The sequence below is a fragment of the Poecilia reticulata genome, linkage group LG2 (assembly GCF_000633615.1).
Source record: "Poecilia reticulata strain Guanapo linkage group LG2, Guppy_female_1.0+MT, whole genome shotgun sequence".
Lineage (NCBI taxonomy): Eukaryota > Metazoa > Chordata > Actinopteri > Cyprinodontiformes > Poeciliidae > Poecilia > Poecilia reticulata.
In genome coordinates, this window is record NC_024332.1 from 18864669 (window position 1) to 18887579 (window position 22911).

General features: G+C 38.3%; 3 protein-coding genes across 3 annotated transcripts; 1 reads left to right on the forward strand and 2 right to left on the reverse strand.

The window, feature by feature from the left end:
* Positions 1-3630: 3630 nt before the first annotated feature.
* Positions 3631-9425, reverse strand: cep97 (centrosomal protein 97). The gene is made up of 11 exons (XM_008435079.2): positions 9247-9425; positions 8619-8761; positions 8155-8313; positions 7956-8057; positions 7728-7841; positions 7026-7192; positions 6758-6922; positions 6478-6656; positions 5395-6046; positions 5173-5248; positions 3631-4599 (listed from the first exon to the last, which is right to left on the reverse strand). The coding sequence occupies exons 1-11, from the start codon at positions 9281-9283 to the stop codon at positions 4126-4128; spliced, it is 2268 nt and encodes a 755-aa protein (XP_008433301.1). The 5' UTR covers positions 9284-9425; the 3' UTR covers positions 3631-4125.
* Positions 9426-9772: 347 nt separating this feature from the next.
* rpl24 (ribosomal protein L24) lies at positions 9773-13760 on the forward strand. Its single transcript, XM_008435088.2, has 6 exons — positions 9773-9852; positions 9979-10054; positions 10616-10726; positions 12566-12702; positions 13428-13491; positions 13630-13760. The coding sequence occupies exons 1-6, from the start codon at positions 9848-9850 to the stop codon at positions 13708-13710; spliced, it is 474 nt and encodes a 157-aa protein (XP_008433310.1). The 5' UTR covers positions 9773-9847; the 3' UTR covers positions 13711-13760.
* Positions 13761-15240: 1480 nt separating this feature from the next.
* On the reverse strand, positions 15241-21555 carry mpc2b (mitochondrial pyruvate carrier 2b). The gene is made up of 5 exons (XM_008435097.2): positions 21199-21555; positions 18801-18841; positions 18303-18387; positions 17879-17990; positions 15241-15989 (listed from the first exon to the last, which is right to left on the reverse strand). Exons 1-5 carry the CDS (start codon positions 21290-21292, stop codon positions 15950-15952), a joined length of 372 nt encoding a protein of 123 aa, XP_008433319.1. The 5' UTR covers positions 21293-21555; the 3' UTR covers positions 15241-15949.
* Positions 21556-22911: the final 1356 nt, after the last annotated feature.

Sequence of the window (22911 nt, forward strand, 5' to 3'; positions counted from 1 at the left end):
CGGAGCTACACCCCTTTAACTTTGCCATACCAACATGATGTGCTGGAGGAGTATTGCTGACTCAGCAAGCCAGCGGCAATTCAGCGCTGTAACCGGCTGTTGTTACTAGCGGAGATGCTCGTCGTTGTTCTCATATCTGTTTGTTAAACAGATAAATATAAATTAGTAACTCAGTTATGGTGATGTAGAAGTGTGCAGGAAGTCCATGCTAATGTGGGGAAAGTTGGCCATCTATCGCCGAGGGGTTAAATGTTATTTGTTGTGTTGGAGTTAAATCATTTCTGTCTCTGTGCACCACCCAGGTTCGTTAACCAGTTTCAGGATCTGACCAGAAATAATGAGATTTGGTTATATATAAAAACAGACTTTAATGCCAAAAAAATKATCACCGGTGAATGTAATTAATGAAGCACTAACCAAAACATATTCTTTAGGCTGTTGCTTTTTATCCGTAAATCACAATTACTTAGCAATGCTGGATATTTATCGCTTAATTGCAGTTGACATTTCTTCTGGGTATCACTAAAGTCAATGCAAATCTCCCCCCAACCCCCAAACCCGCAGCAATACTTTTGAAAATCTTTGGTACAAGATATATTTTACAAAAAATAAATAATTTTAACAGTTACACAAAATCCCATCTTCATTCTGTAGATTAGTATATCTGCACAGACGAGGCAGTTTTAAAAAAAATAAAAAATACTCCCCAAACTAACTCACAACACTGCAGAGTGTCTCAGACTTTTCACACGTCTAGATAAAAGAGGTTATTTAGAGAGGAGGAACAGAAAATGAAGGTCAAATCTGAACTAAAAGGGAAATGTGYTTTATGGTGCAAAAAGGGTTCTGCACCTCAGACTTCAGTTTTTGCTRAAAATAAGTGAACTTACCAGCTATGTTATTCTTTTTCTAGCTGATCTTGTGTATGCAAATCTGGACTGCCAAAGTGTAAGGTTTTGCTAAGTGTGGCAAACATTTCGTTGTAGTGTGTAGCATAAAACAAATAAAAAGAAAATCCCTCTTCATATATGGCAATGCGTCTCACTTGCCCAGAAATGCTTTTTAGTAATAAAGTCCTAATAGTTTATAGCACTGCATAAAGTTGCGGTATGTAACTTTTGTAAATAAATATTTTTTCACATATCTTTTAAAACTTTCAGTTTCCATTACAAATGTACCCAAAACTTTGTCAATATCCCTCTAATGTCAAACCCCCCCCCACCCCCTCCCCCACAAAATTCACAATTGCAGTGTTTCCATTAAAAAGGAAACACAATTAAAGTCAAACTGCATAAATATAAGGTCAATGGAAATGCAGTTAACTAAGTCTTTTCAGTTCGGTATGAGTCAGAAAACATACTGCCGCTTTAAAAGGGAAAAAAAAYCCAGTCACTCTCATTTTGTTACAAAACCCACATGTGTCCCACTTTCTGTCTTACCTCCAGAGTGTGGATGTTGCGCAGCAGGAAGATGAATCCCGACAGCGACAGAAAGAGGAAAAGCAAGGCATACTTGGACAGATTTCGGCACATGGTGTCTCCTTTTTGTCTCTCATGATCAGACCCTGTTCTTCTTCCGCACGTCACCACGGCAATGATGGCATGATTTTACTTATCAGCTCTGTGAAACGTACAAGGAGAGGCAGAGCAGAAAATATCAGATTGAGCAGAGCCATTATCAGCCCAGACTATGGAAACATTCATTTGTAGGATTATTATTTCTGGACTGGACRCATGTTACTCCCACTGAATTTACAAGTGAATTATTTATGATGTAATCACAATCTCACAGTGATCATTTAAAATAAAAATAAGAAAAAAAAACCCAACCTTTTAGTTAGGCTGATAGATAAAGATCAAATCAAAAAGAACATATTTAAATATTTTTTAAAGTTGATCAGATTGTCTATAAACTTTCAACGTATGAATCCTTTTCATCCTGACATGCAGGTAACAAAGAACAACATTTCTCCTATTTAAAAAAAAAATTAACGGCATATATCTTTATAAATTTGGAAGTGGCTAAGAAAATAGCTACTCATCAAAACATCCCATTGTAGTCAAAGTTAGGCAATTCTATTTTCCAGATAGCTAAGTAATTCTTTTTTGAATTTCTTTTTTTTTAAATACAATTCTTAAAGATGAAACACATAGTGTGATTTACATGCAGGATAGAAAGTTATATGAGAAGGGGTACAATAATTGTCTTTTTTTTTAATGCCGCATCATCTTAGGTCCAGCCCTGGATAAAGCCATAACAAAGGACAAAGCTGAACTCCAGCTGCTAACAGCACAGCCAAAAGAATCGGGTTGCTGTTTTGACGTACGGCAGGGCGATATGATTTGAATACAGCTCTTAAAAACGTAGCATTTATGCATTTCACCCCCCAAAAAATCTTTGCAGACATCAGCAAAGCAATGAGCAAAACAAAATAACAAACAAAAACAAAAAACAACCAGCTCAATGGTGTAGACTSAGCGACAGTTTTGTTTTTAAATTATCTTAGCGGACGAAAGATGACAGTGTGTAATGTCGGGGCGCACCGATATCTTCACATACKWAAAAYCCGGGAAAATAACATTTAATAAATAAAAATAAGCCTATATATATGAAGATTTATAATAGGCAAGACAAGAAAGATGCACCCTAGAACCCAAATCGTTATTTTATGCGGAGGGCGTTCAGCCGTGTAATGATATCTTACTTACATGTTAGAACGACATCGAACCGACGAGGAAATCGAGAATTAAGGCCAGAAGAAACAGAGAGAGAAAAAAAATCCGAACATGAGAGGCAGAGTCACCGTTAACTGTGCTGAAGATGGCTGCTGAGCTTAACTTCGCCCCCTGGTGGTCAGGGTTTGACACATGTTTATTAGCTCATTTTGGATGCAGTTTTTCATTAAAAAAAAAAAAAACATTTTAATAAAAGCTACGCGTGCTCACCTCCACAGAAGGTTCCACAGCGAAGCCAGACCTTCAGATGTTGCCGAACTTTCCAGCTTCTGACCCACAAAATAAAAATGTAAACGGGTCGTGACTCAAATTCTTGACTGAGTATACTAGCATTGAGCGGTGCAATGTCAACATAATCAACATAAACACTACATCAAGTATATTCGTCAATATGTTGCTTTTTTTTCTCCATTTTTAATTCATGTTTTTATCATTTGACAAAATTTCTAAAATGCATATGCTTTCTCATTTTTGGTGCTTTGATATTTAAGTTTTCTGACCTTAAGACCCCAGAATGACATATTCATGACCCCAAATGGGATTCCATCCTTACCTTTAGGAGCTACTTCTGTACTCCACTGCAGTTTTTATTTAAATGAAGCTCCAAAGATGCAGCATTTTAAGATTAGGGAGATAATGACTGTCTTTAGGTACAAAGTTGCAAAACAATCACGAGAATTCATGTCTTGAGCTAAAAATCAACAAATGAAGCAGGCAGAACTATTCCAAGAATGTTTTTGGCCTGAAGGCTTGTGAACTGACTGTGGAAGTGCAAGTCCAGTTTGGAGGTGAATAGAAATGAATTGGTTTCCGGGCAAAGGGGCCGAGCACAAGGAAACTTTTGTCTTCAAAATGAGAAAGACGGGAGAGTAATTCAAATAGGGCAGACGTGTGCTGTTCTTCTGTGCCAGTAATGCATATCTACATGTTTATTTACATTTTTGAAGATAGCACAACAGCTATAACTTATCAGATCAAAAGCTGACAAAATCTACATTGGTAAACAGATAAAAAAAATACACAAAAWATTACAATAACATACATTGTGTAACTGTCAAAAAAAAAAAAAAAAACGGTCAGCCTCTCATCATGTTTGCAGTAGTTACTGATGAACTTTGTACACATTAACTGCTATAAATTCTGTTACTACATTCAACCAACATCTTTTCATGGCACTAAATGTCCAGTAGCAAACARAACAGATGGTACAAAACAGCTTAAGTTACATTCAGTGCAAGGTAGAGTTTCAAGCTTCTTCYKAGAGTTAAAATTGAGCTTMATTTGTAATCAAGAAGTATGCAGTTTATAGACCTAATTAAGGTCTTATTAAGGAACTAAATGACTGACTCCCACACAGAATAATTATTAACACACATTCTGGGTAAGGACCTCAGGCCAGCTCTGGACTGCTTTGTGCTGCCTTCTGCATGGGGGTGTTGTTGGTGGAAGCTGTCCTGCTTGGGGAGGTCTGTGGCGTTTCTGTTTTATCGCTGTTCACCTCTTCAGCCTCCTCCTCCCTCTGCTGTACAGAGGACAGGTATTCGTCCAACAGGCTGCAGTCTGCGCTGTCCGCACCGTCGCCCACGCCGGCGAAGCTGCTCCGAACCGAGCTCAGCGCTCGAACCGTCTTCAGAGAGTCGGCTGTGCCGCTGCTCAGGAAACTGTCCTCCTGCGCCGCCTGCTGCTCGTTGGTCGACTGGAATCCAGAGTCTGGGAAGGAGACGTCTGCGATGGGAGGGTTCGTGGCGCTTGAGGCGACAGGAGGGACTGCGTGGCAAAGCCCGGGAGAATAGATCGGAGCTGGTTGTGCAACGGCTGCAAGCTTGTTCTCCACCGACTGTTTCCACTGCTGCATGGACTGAAGCTACGTGAAGAACAAGTGGAAAAATATCAGGCTGAAAAATCACACCTCAAAAGGATACAGCTGTTCCTGTGAAAAAGTAACTACAAAAACATTTTTTCAAAGTTTGTCACATTACAAACTTCAGTGGATTTCTTTGGGATTAATGTTATCAACACAGACTAGTGCATGACTGTGAAGTGAAGAAAATGACAGAAAGGAAACATTTTTTGAAGGCCTCGGATCAGAAAAATCAAGGAACACAACCAACGTAGCACGATTAAAGTTGTGCAGATGTGCTATGCAGAGATAGGTTATAAATAATGTACCTAACTTTTAACAGTTAACTGAACGATGTTCTTACAGTAACATGGGCATCAAACTAAACTGACAGGCCAGGCGAGAAAATGAGTCAGAAGCAGCAAAGCATGAACTTGGTCAAATCGATCTGTATTCTGCTAGCGTTTCAGCAGAACACTTTGTCCATTTTGCACAAATAACAAATATAAAGTAAGAATTTTTTCGGTTTGAGTCGACCGTTTACATGCCAATGCGCAAGATTGGTTGTTATTAATCATAAATACAATAATTATTAACCTCTTTCCATAGAAACTTCATCGCCTCCTCCTGAACCAGCCTTTGGAGTCTCTCCTCCTCGTACTGCTTCTCCATCCTGCCGACACAACAGATTCAACCTTTACATCTTGTTTCTGRCATGTGCTAAAACACAACCAAAAGTAAAACATATCAGATTTTTTTTTTTCCTCTTACCGAAATCTGTTAACGCTGTTATATAAGCACTGTTGATAAGAAACTTACGTTTCCAGCTTATCAGACAGGAAGAGGATGTGTTCTTGCATTCGGCRCAGACGGATTTCGCTGCGCACCTCTTTGGCTGCGGGATGAAAACATCGAACGTAGTGTCCTCGCCACCAGGACTGGATTCTAACTGCCGCCTCGTTCGCCTGCAGCAGATTTAATTTATCGACAGACGTGCTCACTTGTGCCAGCTTTGCACCATCTTTACTTTCTGCTTTCCCAAAGTCAAAGGGCATCTCTGTGGGATCTTTGGGCATGGCAACTCTTGCCATGGATGCAGCTGTTGTCGTGGCAACAGATGCGATATTCCCTCCAACAGTTTTCCTCTGGTTCTTCTCCGTCGGAGACGACTCATTGGTTTTGTTAGGGYTGGGATTTCTGGATTGCGACGGTCGCTTTGGAGCCAGAGAATCGGGCTCAAACGTCTCYGTCTCGTCTTCGCTGTCGGTGTGGGCCGTTTGTGGGTCCAGGTCAGACGTGAAGGGGAGGAAAGTGGACTCGGAGGAAAGCAAGCTGCTGTTGATTTTGTCCTCGTCAGTTTGCACGTCTTCCAAAAAAATGTGCTCCCCTGTAATCCTCGGGTTGCGAACGACTGGCAGCGACGCATGAGATGCATCACAACTTACCCACGTGTTAAACTGCACGACTGGCTCTGTAGGAAACCAGAAGAGGAAAATAAAGGTTTTCTGCAGGTTCCACCAACTTAAATCTAAGACGTACAAAAGAAATGCAGGGGACAAAAACTGAAACATTTTTCARGTTTGCTCTTAGCAKCAAGTTTGTGCTTCTCACGTACATAAGCCAGCTGCTAATGAGCCATGTGCTAACTGCTAATGGCTTGTTTGTTTGCTTGCTAGCAACTATTAGCAGCTTGTTACTGGAAGCTTTAACCAACCTAAATAAAAGGYAAAACTCCAACTTTTGCCTCATAGAACATCTACAGATTAAATAGTCCCACCACAACAAAATTTAAGACCTTTGATTAACATATTTAAGAYSAACTTACATGTTCTATAATGAATTTAAGATATTTTAAGGCCTTGATTTTAGATTCATGAACAATAGGTAAAGCAGTCTTCTCACCTTTCTCCTGGACAGACGGAGCAGCAGCTAGTGCAGGCGTGGGGATGTTTTTCACCTCTTGGTCTCCACTCTGTGAAGCTGCATGTGAAGGGCTGTGGCTTTCAACATCTAGCTGAGTTGGACGAGGAGGACTGGGACAGTCTCCGCGCGTCTCCTCCAACAGCTGCCGTTGGTGGAATCTGACACAAGAGAGTGAATTTGAGATAATTATACGTTATAAAAGCGGGTGGGAATAACCATTTCATGCTTGCGTTAGGCAACACAACATTCACACCAATACCTCTGCTTACTGAGGATCTTCTCCAGTTTGGCATCTTCTGCTGTCTCCAGGGCAGGTGATGCTGTCAGAGGGCAAACAGTGGCCAGGTACTGAACCAGCTGAACATGCTGCCCAGGTCGATATGAGCGACCTTTCCCCTGACTGTAGAGCCACTCTGCTTTGAGACTGTTGTCATCAGCAGATAAAGAAAACACAAATTAGATTCAAATGTTCTGACGAAGCCTCACAAGTAAACAGTGTACTCTAGCAGTGCGGCAAACGGGCTCACCCTTCTTTTTGCGTCACGATGTAGCCATCGAGGACCTTCAGGTTTAGGCACCAACTCATGATGTACGGTCGATGATCGAAACCCGGCAGCGAGGGAGTCGCCATGACGCAGGGGTTGCACATGATGGACAGCTGCTCCAGTTCATGAASAGGGGCCAGGTATGACACCTGAACAACAACACTCAATACTGTCACTGATAAACGATATTAGTGTGTTTCAGTTAGGCCAGTTGCAATAAATGATAAATCAATTAATCGGATAATAATTTAAAATAAGCTCATAATTTATATTTCCATGTTTTATAATTTTTCACTAAATTTCTAACCAAAAACTGGATGATGGAAGTTTTCTGTGTGGTTCCTTGGTCTCAACTAGCTTTTTTTTTTTTTGAAGGACAATTTTCTTCACAGAAACTTTATACTTTGCTTAATTTGGCGCTTTTTTTTTTTTTTATGTCTACGAGTTATAGTGTCAAATACTCATTAGAATTTCAAGTGTATTAATCTTTGAGGATGTTTTTCCTCACCTCACATTATTATGCCACTATCATTATATTATTTGAAAACGGTCTCAAAACAACAATATTATAATTTATCACAATAACGTCTGAGACAATTTATCATTCAGCTAAATTTGTTATTGTAGCAAGTCATATTTCAGTTAGGGTCCTAGTCATGATAGAATGAAATGGTAAACAATTACTTCATTAAGATCCCTTATCTCATTTTCTGCCAGGGAGAGAATGGATAAATGGGCAGGAAGATGAGCAGGAACAGTGCGGAGCGTTGTAATGCTGTTTCCATGGAGCAGCAGTGTCTGCAAAGTGGACAGAAAATGGATCACATTCACACAAAAAAAACACCCTCCAACACAAGAATCATTAAAGTGTTTTTTAGTGGATTTTTTGTTTAAGTAAATATTAAGACTTACCTTTAATGCCTCTAGTTTAGTCAGATCGCCTATGGCAGATATGTTATTATCAGAAAGATCCAAGTGCTGGAGAGACACACAGCTGTTCAGTTGCTCAATGACCTGTGATGGATAGAGGAGACTGGTGAAGATTTATCATCTGACACATTAGATAAATATACAACCATATTAATTACAACATAGTCAAATATTTCCATACCTTAATGTTGTTTCCTGACAGGTTGAGCCATGTCAGATGGGACAGATCTCGCAGCCCTTCAATGTAGCCAATACTATTATTGGGAAGATTGAGGACTCTCAGCTCTCTGAGTTGGGAGACCCCCATCATTCTCACCAATCGGTTATTGGCTACAGACAGCTGATTAGTAGAAAATAATGAGTTCAAATTAGACATCAAAACAAAGATCAAAGCAAATGTTTAGACGGTATGAAACCTACRAGTTCTACACATTTTTCTAGTCAGAGTGCCATACTTTCCTTTTATTTAGCCAATTTTAAGGTTAAGTACAAAACTTCATTATGAATGTACGGCATGGCAAATTTTTCCAATGGATGGAGGGATAATTTAGACAGCGGGATAGGGGGCAAACTGGAAAACACTCAATCAATTTTTATTCTTGAGAGTCCTGCTAGTGAGTGCTGTGTCTTTTTCCCCAACACTACCTGCTGAAGGCTTGGGCAACGTTCCAGGTGATCCAGCTTCATGATGTTGTTACGGTCCAAGATGAGGGTGTGGGTGTCCTCGGAGCATGTGAAACTGGGATCCAGCTTCTGCATACTGCGAGCTGAAAGATCTACCACAGGAACTGGGGTGGGAATTAAGGATGAGGACAGAGCAGTCAGAAAAGCCACACACAAATATTATTTCATTACTTTATATGACTGCAGCAGACACAAKGCTTTCATTTTAAAACAAAAGCTACAAGTGTGACTGACAAATGTATTGAGACTTAAATGTTTAAAAGCTTATCTGAGCTTAATAGTCGATGCAATTTCATCAAGAGGACAAAACAAGGGCAAAAAGAAAATACCATCCTAACAAATATTTCTCYTACAACACGTACAAGATACCTATACATAATATGCATTGATTTGATTCAGAGATAAGCAAAACAAAACATGAAACGTGTAAACTTCTTGTCTAATTTAGAGTAACTGACTCTGGGTGTTTCTATGTACTGATAACGTTAGGTTGCTAACGGGTGTCATCTGATGCGCCCTAAGCGGCGTCTTCTATTAAACCCCCCAATTTATCTGTTTATCTACGAAAAACTACAATTTATCCACTTACCAGCATTTGTATCACACTTTACATCTGATACACCCATCCTATCGGCTCAGGACAAGGCTAAGCTTTAGCTAACAGCTACAGTGGGAAAGACAAGAAGCATCTTTAGGTTGTCAAACTGCGGCACGRAGGGCTTTATGGGAAACGCAGTTCTACGTGCCTTTCTCTTTCATAAGGGTGCTTTACAATACACCCCCGACAGGACTACAGCTCATTGATTGTCCGCGGTTGTACGCTCGTCCCGCCAACAACATTTTGATTAAAAAATAAAGAAAAAAAGATTAATAACAATGCTGAAAGAAACTACTTATTATTTTTAAGAAGAATTTTATATTTGTTTTATTTATATTTTCGTTAATAAAAAAATTCTCTGTTTTTTCAGCAACGGTCAAGTTATGACGTCAAATTGTAATGTTTAGCCAAGATATAAATGTGACCCAAAAATGACTTTAAATTTATTATACTAAAACATATAAAAGCAAGCATACGACTAACTTTTAGGAAACGTTCACTTTTTTGTATATTAAATGTCAAATAAATAACCTTAAATCAGTTTCCGCTTCCGGTATCTTTCTTTCCGGTTTTGAGCCCTCTCGTAGCCATCATGAAGTGAGTGTACYGAATATAATCAAAAGCAATCTGAGCTCTTTAATAAACATTATTAAGATGCTTCTAGCATAAACTGATATAATGTTCACTCTTCTATCGGTGATGTGTTATATTTGTTGGTTACAGGGTCGAGTTGTGCAGTTTTAGCGGGTATAAAATATACCCCGGCCATGGCCGCCGATACGCCAGGATAGACGGAAAGGTAACAATTTCACATTGTATTTTGGCTTTTTCCCATTGCAAATGTAGCTGTTTTGCGGGCTAAACGCTTTCTTGGTTTAAAATGAATGGCTTGTTGGYTATGTTTTAATTTAAGTCTGTGTAATAGGTACTCTTGGTCCTATTGAAAGCTATTTACTTTGCTAACATTAGCTTCCAGCGTCATCATGTTCTAGCAAGAACATATAAGTTAATGTAAAACTTGGGTTTGTACCGACATTAGGTTCTTACCAAGAGAAAAGTATGTATTTTTGAAGTCAGATAATGTTAAAGTCACGCATACCCTACGTTTAGCGGGGATGTTTATTAATCATCTTGATACATTCATATTTAGGTTAGTGTGTTGAATAATAACTTGCTAGCATTGTGCATCTTGAACAGTTTAGTATTGTTRTTCATTGTAATTATATAAATTGTGACTTATAATAGTATTTATATCCTTATTATTGATTGGTATAATATATCAACATGTTTATTGAACTAGTTAAATGTCAAATTTCTAGCACACAAACTAAAATTATAGCAATTGTTTTGGTTTTGTTAGGTGTTCCAGTTTTTGAACGCCAAGTGCGAGTCTGCCTTTCTATCCAAGAGGAACCCCAGACAGATCAACTGGACTGTGCTGTACAGACGCAAGCACAAGAAGGGCCAGTCTGTAAGTACCAGGGCTTACAAACACAACCGGATTTGGGTTGATGTAGAAAATCTTCACTTTTGAGTTTGTGTTTATATTTTGTCACAATGACAACATATACAAGCTGACTTGCACAGTTGGACCTTAAGTGTTCTAGAAAGCTGCACTGCCCCAACACCTCCTTTATCGCCACAAAAATGCATGTCCATTTCCATGTCCCAGAGGATGAATTCAGTTGAGATCTCATTTATCTGCATAGAAAGCGTGAAATAAATGCTGAAGAAACATTTAGAAGACGTTGCAAGTAATTTCTTTGTAAAACATCACCAGAGATGTGCAGATGATGAGACTTGCCGACATCTGTCGCCAAACATTAAATATAAGTGYCTGCTTTCTGCCTGTAGCTTTTTGAGGGGGGGGGGGATACTTCTTTTGCAAGTGGTAATTAATAATATCACCACTTTTACGGACAGAGTGTSCTTTAGGGAGGAAAGTAATTTTTCTGCTTTTAAAACTTTAAACAAAACATTTTCAGATTGCTTGGAATCCTAATAAGTTAAACATATGAACCAAACATTGCGAAGAAGGAATACATTTGGCTAAAATGGTGACTAAACTCTGCACTGTTTTTCTACGTTTTTCAGACAGAAATRTCTTTGCACAATAATTTGTTTAATGTTAGCTGTACATTTCAACCAGGCAAAAAAAATGGTTGAACTTCACATATATTCCTGTATATGCCTCTGAAGTTATGCACTGTAGCACTTAATGAGGTACTTCTATAATTTTACTAACTGTGACCTTTAAAAAGGCTTTTGAATGTGCGTGAAGTTGATGGAACATCTTTTTGGCTGTGGGTGAATGGTGTGCACAGTGTAGGTCTGTGCTATGTGGTGTTGCTAGGCTGCGTTTTGCAGTCCTGGCCACAGCGCTCACGCCGCACCCGCAGCCATAGAGCAATCGGGGATCATAGTACTGGTCTTTGAGGTCTTCTCAGACATCTCATCATCGACCAGCCTCCAAAGTCTCCAACAAAACACTCATTTACACATAACGGCTCATATATCAGCTAGTGGTGGCGAGTATTATCGGAACACTGCACAGTGTGTAATGTGAAAGTAAATGTTCGTCAAGTGGAGAATAGTTTAGTTTTTTTTAAAGACTAGTAATCTACCTTTTGTGCTTGCAGTTAGAAATAGTCTGTAGCACATCGAGCACTTGTTCAGTGTCAGGTTAAATGTTGATATTTTTCTTGGTATTGATGGTGAGACAAAACTCTTAAATACTATTTTTAGCCAGAGTTAAGCCAGACTCAGTTTAATGTTCAGTTTTCTGGGAATAGGTTTGCTTTTTTTGGCCAGAGAGTCAGAAGAGAACCATATATTGGGTTATTTATTTATTTATTTATTTACCTTTTGGTGTACTTTTGCTCTTGCAGTGAGACGGTTTTCTTCTTGGAGCAATGTTAGTTTAGACTAGCAGTGTTGGTCTAGTTTTTGTTCAGTGCTTAGATATCACCTTGTTGCGTKTGAGTATTGGYTACTTCTGTCAGTCGAAGCTTATATCSAYTTATTTAAATCACCTGGTGGTGCTGAATATCCAGTAAACTTAAATACAGCTACAGCTGTTTGATTATTCCTGTCTGCATTCCTGCTGCGAGGTAACRGCAGCGCTGCACCCTTAAAACGATGTCTGCTTTGGAGGAWTAAAGCTTTATTAACAATAACACAATACCTAAGGAAGAATACTGCTATTTCTCTTACATGCCCAATATATGGGTGYTGGGCCTATTTGTGTTTTCAAAAGTATCTTGTATTACAGTCTGCAGGATTTTAATAAATGTCTTGTCTGCCTTTACAGGAAGAGGTGACAAAGAAGCGTACCCGTCGCGCAGTGAAGTTCCAGAGGGCCATCACTGGGGCCTCCTTGGCCGAGATTCTGGCCAAGAGGAACCAGAAACCCGAGGTCCGTAAGGCCCAGAGGGAGCAGGCCATCAGGTAAGAAGACGGAGTTATGATTAAAGTTTTGAGATGTTCTGAACTCCGTRTGGTTGTGGTTTGCAATATGTTTTGAGGAAACAGTATTTAAATAAGTTAAACAATTCTTAGAGCTATCTGCTTGTAGAAGTGCCCTGAACAAAAGTAACTACTGTATTTATTTATTTTCTGTTAACCATCTAATCAAATGCAACAGGGTTTAAAGATTTAGAAATATTTGCATGTTTACTAAGATGTTTTAGAGATCAGACAGGGGACAAAAAATGTTTCYTTTTGGGTTACAGTCTGTAATGGACTGTTTCTTTGTTTTATCAAAGTGAGGACACTAAGGTTCCCTACTGTCCATAAATCTTAACGTGACTAAACCCCACTTAAATAAATAATTCTTATAAAGACTGTCCCTCAGTCTAGGATTGYCATTCTCTTTATATATTTTGTTAAAATGAAGCTTTGAAGAATGTAAACAGTGTGTATTTCTATTTATGTACATCTTTGACAGGAGTTACAAAACTTCTAAATGTCAAAAAATTAACCTGATATGAAAACAGCCAAACTGGAAGTATCTAAGCCTTTTTTTCCCTCTTGTTTAGTATTTTACTATAACTGATATGATAGACTGATCATTTAAACATTTCCAGATCACAACAATGCTGTCATCACTTAAAGATGACATAAAGGACCAAATTGTCCAGCAGCAAATGTTCAAACCTTCCTTCTCGTTTTAGAGCTGCCAAGGAGGCCAAGAAGGCGAAGCAGGCAGCCAAGAAGCCCGCTGCGCCAAGTGCGAAGGTGAGAAATGTAGCYAAGCTTCATTAGTCAATGGTTTAGACTCTAGATGTAGGTTTGAGGTTTACTGCAGGAGAATTTAGGATTTGCTCTGAGTTTCTAGGTGAATTTGGTGTTTTGAACGCCTTCCTTGTTTTCTAGTCCTCTGCCAAGACGGCACAGAAACCCAAGATCGCCAAGCCCATGAAGGTCAGCGCACCCCGYGTTGGAGGAAAACGCTAAATCTGGATTTACATTACTGGTTGTTAATAAAGTTTTGTGGTTAAACCTCATGTTTGGTTTTSGATTTTTGTTTGAAGATACAACATTGAGATGAAGGTAAACCTGTGGTTCATTTTGTTTCCTTACTCATAAATATTCATCCTGTTCATTAGGCTGCAGCTTGAGATGAWGTATGAATCCTGTTGAAAAAACACTTAAGTGACTGGGAAGGCCACATRCATGATGTACCTTTTATAATGGGAAAATACACAGTATTGAAATATTTAGAAGTTGGACAGATATTGATCTACTCTACAATAAAAGCACTTTCCCTCAGTGATATTAACTCAAACTTTTCCTGTTTTAGTTCTTTTAGGATTACAGCATATATATTTTTGGATGAACATGTTTTTCTAACCTCAAATTTTGAAGTTTATTCCTTTAGTGTCTGGTAGACCGACACAGCTGCCTTTTGGAGCTGTGTCGGTCACTCGAGTTTCCCTCTAGAAGCTCTTAAGTTTGCTGGAGTTCAGACCCATTCCTCCTCACAGAACCGATGTAACTGAGTGAGATTTGTAAATTGACTTGCTCCCATGTCTTTTGAACTCCCCACTTCTTTTTTTAACGTCCACATTGTTTGAGGTGTCATCTTTCCTAAACAGGATCAATGAACGTTTCCAAACCGGAAACTCATCAGCTAGTATTTGGGTGCAAGTGCTGATGAGCCACTTGCACCCAAATATTAGCCAGATGTTAAGTCTCTATTTTGGCCGATTTCTGATTTATTTTCCATGATGTCACAAAAAGAAGCAGTGTGAGGTTGTGTCTTAAGTGTGCCTCCAAATTAAATGTGGATTAACAAAACTATGAAATAATCTTTGCTTCCCAAAAGTAATTTAAAGGGATAGTAGCCTTAGTGTATGYGAACAAACTTACTTTGAAGATGGTCAAAAAACATTCTCATATTGGTCTGATTTAATGTAAGTAGGGGGACAAATATGTTTACTCATACATTATAAATCTTGATTAATCTGTATTTGCACTATGGGTAAAATGATTGACACATTTCATATATCCATGGGCGACTGTGGCTCTGCGGGTAGAGTAGTCGTCTTGCGATCGGAAGGTTGTAGGTTCGATTCCAGCTTCCTCCTGCCACGTGTCGATGGGCCCCTGGGCAAGGCACTTAACCCTAAATTGCTTACCGAGCTGCGTATCGGTGTATAAATGTGTGAGCGTTTGTGTGCGAATGGGTGAATGTGACTCTAGTGTAAAGCGCTTTGAGTGGTCAAAAATGATCGGATAAAGCGCTATATAAGTTCAGTCCATTTACCAGAGTTATACGGAGTTAATTGTCAATACGGGTGACCAGGCTGTATTAGTCTGATTTATTAATACATAGCCATTACCAACATATTTTATACATTTAATGACCATCCCTTAAATGTCTGAACAGTCAGCAGATTAATTGCACAAATTATTGCTAAATTACTGAGTTACTGCATAAATACAGTTTGTGTCAATTATTGGAGAGAAAAAAAACAAAAAACATTTTCCCAGATTAGGTATTTTACGAGGAAGTCTAAAAAGAGCTGTTACAGTCTGTACCAGTGTTTGCTCGTCGACTCGCAAAGCTGCACACACACGTTGAATAACTTCACACACCTGTCAAAATAAAGAAATATATAAATCAGGGTTTGTTCTTGAATGGATTATTCAAATGGAAGGAATCCTTTCCATTGTAATCAAAGGTTTAATGACTGCTGAGGAACAGACACCAATGAAATTAGAAATATGTGAATGAAAAGATAAATCCTTCCTAAATTTATGGTGACATTCAGCACAGATCCAACAGTCAGGTGCATTTTGGGAAATTTGCTTGAGGTACTGATCGCTACATCTGACAGACGTCAGTTGACAAATGACGCAACATTTCCCCGACTAGTGCACACGATACAAAGCATGACGCGTTTTAATTCAGACACTGTACAATCGTAAAACTTGATGAACAAGCGGTACTTGTGCGTTGATKACCACGGTTCTTGAGCGTGTATTGATGAGTTACAAAAAAAAAATAAATCTCTTTATAAACACCCTGAGGAAACGTGAAACTTGGGGAAAAGCGTATTTCCTTCAGGGACAACAGGCTTAATGTGGTAAAATGTRGTTATGGCATGGATGTTATGGGGACAGCATGGGATGGTGCAGAGATGAGATAAAAGTCTCCCTTTGTGTCAGCAGCATCGCAGCGAGAACTTCCTCACGACTCGGCTTCTTTAGCCTTCAGCTCCTGCTTGTAGCTGCAAACACGAGGAGAAAAAGGTATTGGAAAACATCAACATTGAACACTTTTGTTGCGTGTAGCTTTCTATGTCTGCCACCTGGATTATGCTAAACTTGATTTTRATGCTAAAAACATGAATCTTTGAAAAGTTAAAACCATTTCAGTAAAAGCACTCTGGCACCACCTAGAGTCCAAAATGTGCAACGTTCTTGTGGATGCAGCCACAAAAGTCAGTCATCCCCAACCAGTCAAACTGAGCAATAAAATATTTTTTTTTATTCAAGCCAAATTCAAAGAACATTMCCAAATAAATACTGAGCCAAGCTATATTAATTAAAATTGAGTTTAAAGGACTCAATTTTACAGTTAAAGTTAAAATAGGAAGTCCCAGTAGATGTGGGCCTTGTTCGCTGCCTAAAGAACAAACAGCAGGGATGTTAACATCAGAGGTTTATTCAATATTCTGCTGGTGACCCTTGGTTCCTCCTCTTATATGGATCCTTGTGTACAACCTGCCTCTGCATTGTTACACACCATTTCCTTTCTCCATGAAGGCAGTGTGTACACTAAATACYGAGTTCCTCAGAACATTCCTGGTCCTCWGAACAAAACTGGTTCAACTAGGAGGGCGGTRTCAAACTCATTTTCATTTTRGGCCAAATCCAGATCATGAATGCTCTTAAAGGGCCGGTTGAGCCAGAAWGTATTGATAAAACCTSTTAAAATATTAATAAATTCTTTAAATTAAATAATATTATTGAACATCTTTTCAGTTCCTCCAGGATTTTGTGATTCTTTTTGTGAGTTTTTGAAATAAAAATCAAAGTGTTTGTGGTTGCCAATTTGAAAATATTTGCAATAATTGCACTTATTTATGACGGTAAATGCAGCTTTTTATTACTCTCTGTATAGATCATGGACTATAATATGACATGAATTAAGGTAGACACTGCTGTTTAGAACAAGAAAGAGTTTTTGAAAATTTCTGAGAAAAATCTGCAATAAACTCCCAAATGTTAGCGCAATTTGTTGATTTTGCGTGAATTTCCACGATGACTCAAGAAACTGGAGGGACTGATTGATATAATTTGGCAATAAACAGATAAAAACTGCATTGATTTGATTGGCAACATAATATTTAAGCACACTTAGTGTTTAGTTTAGAATCTAGCAGGCCACATAAAAAGCTGCCGCCACAGCTTTTTGGCCCGTGGGCCAGATTTGGCCCACGGGCCTTGAGTTTGACACATGTGAACCAGGGCTAAGGAGCCTGATCTACGGGTCTCACAGGATCTGCTGCTGACAACGCAGAACGGCCTCAGGGGTCCAGAGGAGTCCATTGGTCACAGAAGGGGAACCGACTCAGCTACAGGCAGGCGGTCATAATGTTATGCCCGTTTGCTTGAATTAGCCTTTGGTTAAAACTAATGTTGCTGCACATAAATGTAGGCGAGCAGCTAGGACTTTAATATTTAGGTATTTCAAATTTTATGTCGTTCAACAAGATTTAAAATCTCTTTTCTTACATTTCTGATYACGATTTGACACAGGTTTTTATTCATTTTAGAGATTGGAAAGCATCCGAGTGATGTTGCTCAGTTTAACATCCTAAATCTGAGGTAAAATCGCAGGTAGAGGCGATTCTCTTGACGGAAGTTCAGTCATTTCACAATTTGCTCAAAAACACCCCTAATAAATATACAACACCTCCAGAGTGGAAGGTCAGAAATTAACTTASTGATGTTTCACATCAGGAATCATTACAGGTTGTGTGCTACAATAAAAGAAACCARCCATATGTTTCTAAAGATTATCAGTAACAGGTGAGTAAACTGGACTATCTTTGCTTGATGAATCCCTTTCAATTGCATGTTTGGTTGTGAATTTACAAAAACGCAAACCCACTTCCAGATCCTGTAGAGCTGGGACGCTCCTGCGCTGCCCACGAAGAAGTTCACAGCGAAAAGGTTCCAGTTCTTCGGGATAATAACCAGCGAATATCTGGACCAGATGAGCCCTGAGGGAGGACGACAGGAGGGATGTTTGTCCACAGTGACGACAAACCAGAACAGAGTCAATATTTTGGCAAAAAAAAAAAAACGGCTGATAGATAAGATTTGTTAAAGCTAACGAAGAAGATGCAACGGGTAACCTTTAGCACATTTTAATCAAWGTATCTCTGAGGGAATGTTGGCAAGCAGTTTGATCCACGAGGTTTATTGTCTTTGTTGAGAAAAACCAAACCAGACCTTACCTCAACCAAACGATGTTTCTGAGTTATTTAAATGCTCGAAAATGACCCATGATGACAAATTCAACTTAAACCCACCTGTGGCTGTCAGCACTGCAGACTGGGAGGTGCTGAGTTTGTCTGCTGGTCGGGTCATATCAGCCAAACCAGCCATGACCAGGCCCTGAAAGAGAAAAAAAAGAGATTTTCTATCATCCAAAACATTTACAACACCAGCCAGTCATTCAACAAGATTTAAAATCTCTTTTCTTACATTTCTGATCACGATTTGACACTGGTTTTTATGTATATATTCGTTTTATAGATTGGAAAGCATTTGAGTGATGTTGCTCAGTTCATCATCCTAAATGAACTGGGCAAGTCAGTTGACCCCTGATAGTCAACTGACTGACTTTCAGGGGTCAAAGTCAGAAAAAATCTCTCAGGTACACAATGTTCACGTACTGAACTGGCAACCAGACAAGGGTTACGTACGCTAAACTTTGTTTTAAGCTGTCAAAAGCCAACAGAGGTCGTGAACGACCTCCGTTTTAAGTTTGCAGGCTTACAGATGGATGTGTGTGAAAGTGCACTTACCCATTTAAACATCGGGGCCCAGAAAAAAACTGTTTTTGGACCTGGAGAGACACAGTGAGAGGGAAACCGTGAGATGTGGCGATTCATGTTGAGGCTACTCTGTTTAGCTTCCAGTTCCTGTCAAACAATTAGCTTGTTATAAGATGCATAAGCTGGCTAATCMAAATCAGGAAAACTTTCCTTCAGAAATTTGAAAGTCACTTTAATGACATGACAGACCATATTACTGGTAAGTCTATATATCAAAATGAAAATGCTCCAGATTACATTGCTTTGAATGCAACATATATGTTAAGATTATTTTAGCAGCAGTAGGAATGTTTGCTGTTTTTATGTTTGACCACATTAGTTCTGATTTATTTTGTTTTAATGGAAAATGAGAAGAAACAATATGGAGGGAGTTTGTGCTAAACTAATGCAATTTTACTTACTGAGCTAAAAACACAGAACTCGCAAAGTTTATATAAATGCAATAGATTTATATTTAAAAAAGTAAACTTTTCCCTGTCGCACAGCAATAAGATGATCAATCTTTCTTGACAGATGAAATAGTTTTAAATGCAAAAGAAAATAAAGGTTTATCCCAGTTTATGCGTATGCAAATCAGGTTTTAAATCAACTCAAAACTAAGTGTTTCAAAGAATATACTGTGTGAGAATGATGTTTAATTTAAGTTAATTTATTTCAGTCAATAAAAGAAAACATGTTTTTTTAACTGACCTGCTTATCAACTGATAAATATCCAAATCCAATACTTTATTTTCCTTCTTTTTTAAACAATATGATGCATTTGTACTCCATAAACAGAGTCACTCAGATAGATACCAAGAGCTTTAAACAAGTTAAGGAACTTAATTTGTTTGTTTTTATGGCAATACCTTTGCGCTCTGGGAAAAAAAAACAACCCTGAAAATGTCTGATGCAATCTGTATTTCATCAGGACAGCTGTAACTGCAGCAACACAAGACATTGAAGGTTAGGAATGTTAAATTGGACAATAACTAAAAGTATTCTTTCGCTCCATCTAGAGTTTGACGTGTCAAAACAGATCAAACCACACTGAGAGTTTTACTCCCCAAGGAACAGGAATGACGCACAATAAAGCTGCGTAAAGCTTCAACCCTGGTCATAAAAGCTGCTGGTCTGGAGTCGGTACTCCTCTCAAACGTAGCGAGCCAAACTAAAAAGTGGGACGTCTGTCACTGCAAATCATGTTGGAGGGAGGTGGCTTTTGTCGCCGCCCTCACTACCAGGTAGGAAAGATGTCCTTGAATTATAATAACATAAAAAAAAAACCTGTGACCTCAGTTTCACCTCAAACTTCTTTCACTGAGCTTAAAATCAAACTCCGAGTTACTAAACATTAGCTACATGTAGGACTAAGAAGTTAGGCAAATTTTAAATCGGGGCTGTTGCTTTGTTTTGGAAAAGTCATGTTGCCCGGTGTTTGTACTATAATTATTCTACCCGTATTGATAGACACCGAGCAGGCAACATATAAAGACATGATGAAAGGTAACATTTTAACCTTTTAGTCCATTTAATGAGCAATCCTCCATGAAGTCAAGACCAGAAATAAAAATTAGACCTTTAAAATACAAATTTTTAAATTGTTTTTATAGAAAAATAATCATAAAAATGCCACCCAGAATATTATAATACAATAACAGGCCATAAATTATAAACCAAATACACATATTGGGAACAAATTAACTTGTTTTTTTCTTTTCTTTTTACATTTTCTGCAGTGAATCAGTTTTGACCTCCACATTCTGCAGTAACTAGGCAGCCTAACAAGTTTTAAGGCTTAAACATACGTTTACTTTGAAAACTTTAACTTTGCCCTTTTACCTTCTCAAAACAAGGAATGATTAAAGACAGAAATTTCAAAGAGACGATCATTTACATTCCAAGTTCTTTGCCAGAATAAAAGCTATATTTGCTCATGGACATTTTATTTTTGCTGCAGAAATCAATAACCATCTCTGTTTGCTTTCCAAGACAGAAATTTTATTTTTGCTGCAGAAATCAGTAACTATCTCTGTTTGCTTTCCAAGACAGAAAACAACACAGAGAAACTTGACAGGTGTGTCTGATGAGAAGTGGCCGAAAGCTTGAATGAACTGACTGTTGTCAAACCAGAAAGCATAAACTACTTTCCCTATAAACTCTTAACAATCCAAGAAGATTAGATCTGGTTAGAGTAAAGTTATCCAAGAGTGAGATTACTACATAAAACAACGACTTTTCGTAAAATTGCGGCGCACAGATTAGACAGCAGCTGCTCTCATTTTCTCTTCAGGATGCGCTCCCCATTCATAAACAACAACACCACCACCAAAGCTGGACCACCAGCAACACCTCGCCAGTATCACCAAGAGGCTGAGCAGTACTTTACCTGCCGGGTGGTTGTAGAGAGGTCTCAGTTTGGCGGGCAGGATGTGCTCGATCCGGTCCAGAATCCTGTGGTAGGACGCTCTGAGCGCAGCCATGATCGGGGTTATTGCGACTACAGAAGCTAGCTTCCTATAAACTGTTAGCTTGTTGTTTATCTGCGTTTACCAGCCACAGAACTGTTGCTAGACGCTATTTAATGCAGTTTAAATAGGATACTTGGAAGTTTAAGATCAGAGGAGGATGCTACTGTCCCTCTGTCGACCTTTCCCCGGTAGAAGCCGCTGCTATTAGCTGTCAGTAGCTTCTCCCTGACCGACAAGAAGAGGTGACTTTCTGTTCGACGCAGCCTTCCGCGTGATGGGCGGGGTTACACAGCTGCACGGTTCTCATTGGTCCAGACGGTGACAGCTCTGCGATAATTGGTTTACTATCGAGGTTGTTTGTTTTTGTTTCCATAATGTACCAGAAAGGCGGAAACATATACTCATCAAAAGAATTACAGCACCCGGAAATTTTCTTTATATTTCTTGAACTTTTTCATGTTTTGCTACATAACACCCTAAACCTATGAGCATTTGTCTTTATTTTGTGTGATAGAAAACACAAACTACTACTTTTTTTTTTCAAGTAGAAGGTAAAGTATGCATATTTTCCATTATTTTTTCATAAATAATAATCTTAAAAGGTTTGGTTTGGTTTGGTATATTTATATAATCAGCCGCCAAATTCAAAACTTTAGAGCTAATTTTCACTGCAATTAAAACAGCAAGGCACAAAAAGGATCCTAACAGTAAAAAGTTGTCATCATGTGCTTACTGTGACAATTTATTGAAGAAGATGCAAGCTTTTTGTTTCTTCTTCATTTTAGACTCACATTTCTGCACTGAGCAGATTTTGCTGGGTCAGCTGAGGATCTCTGCTTCTCCTCTTCAATTTCAATGGATTTCCAAGATGCTTTTCTGATTAATCCTATTTACATTTGTTCCATATCCTATATTGCTTCTGTATATTGTATTTTGAGATTACTGCACACAGTTGAACTATATTCCCTGTTGTGTGGAAATGTATCTTTCTGTTGAACTGAATTTTATTTAGGGTGATCAGAGTAAACTGTCTGAACACAAATCCACATTACACTTAGGATTTGGATTTTGAAAAAAATATTGTAAAATATTTTTTATTGTAAAAGGAGGAAATCTGGAGCAGCTCAAGTTGTATGTATTTAGCTGTAAATATGAAAATAAAAATATATAAAACAAACAACTTAGCAGTGGTGTGGACATTTTAAAATGATGAATTAAGACGGTGCAGAATTAATATGGTGCTCAAAAGTGTGTCAGTAAAGTACATTTAGAATTTCTAAAAATATTCAAATGATTCTTATATTCTTATTAAATTATTTTTTAAGATGAAGCTGAACTTGTATTTGCATTATTTGGTGGTAATATAACATTATTTACATGTCTTTAATTTTTATTCATAAAGAAAAATATCCATAATATCCAGATGTGAATGGTTCAAGTAAGAATACAGAATATGAATAATATTACCCAGTTAGCATAAGGAAGGAAGAACTAACAATAATAATAATAATAATAATAATAATAATAATAATAATAATAATAATAATAATAATAATAATAATAATAATAATAATAGCTTTACCCTGTGAGCGTCATTTTTTAATTTTTTTTACACACAATCTTGACCAATG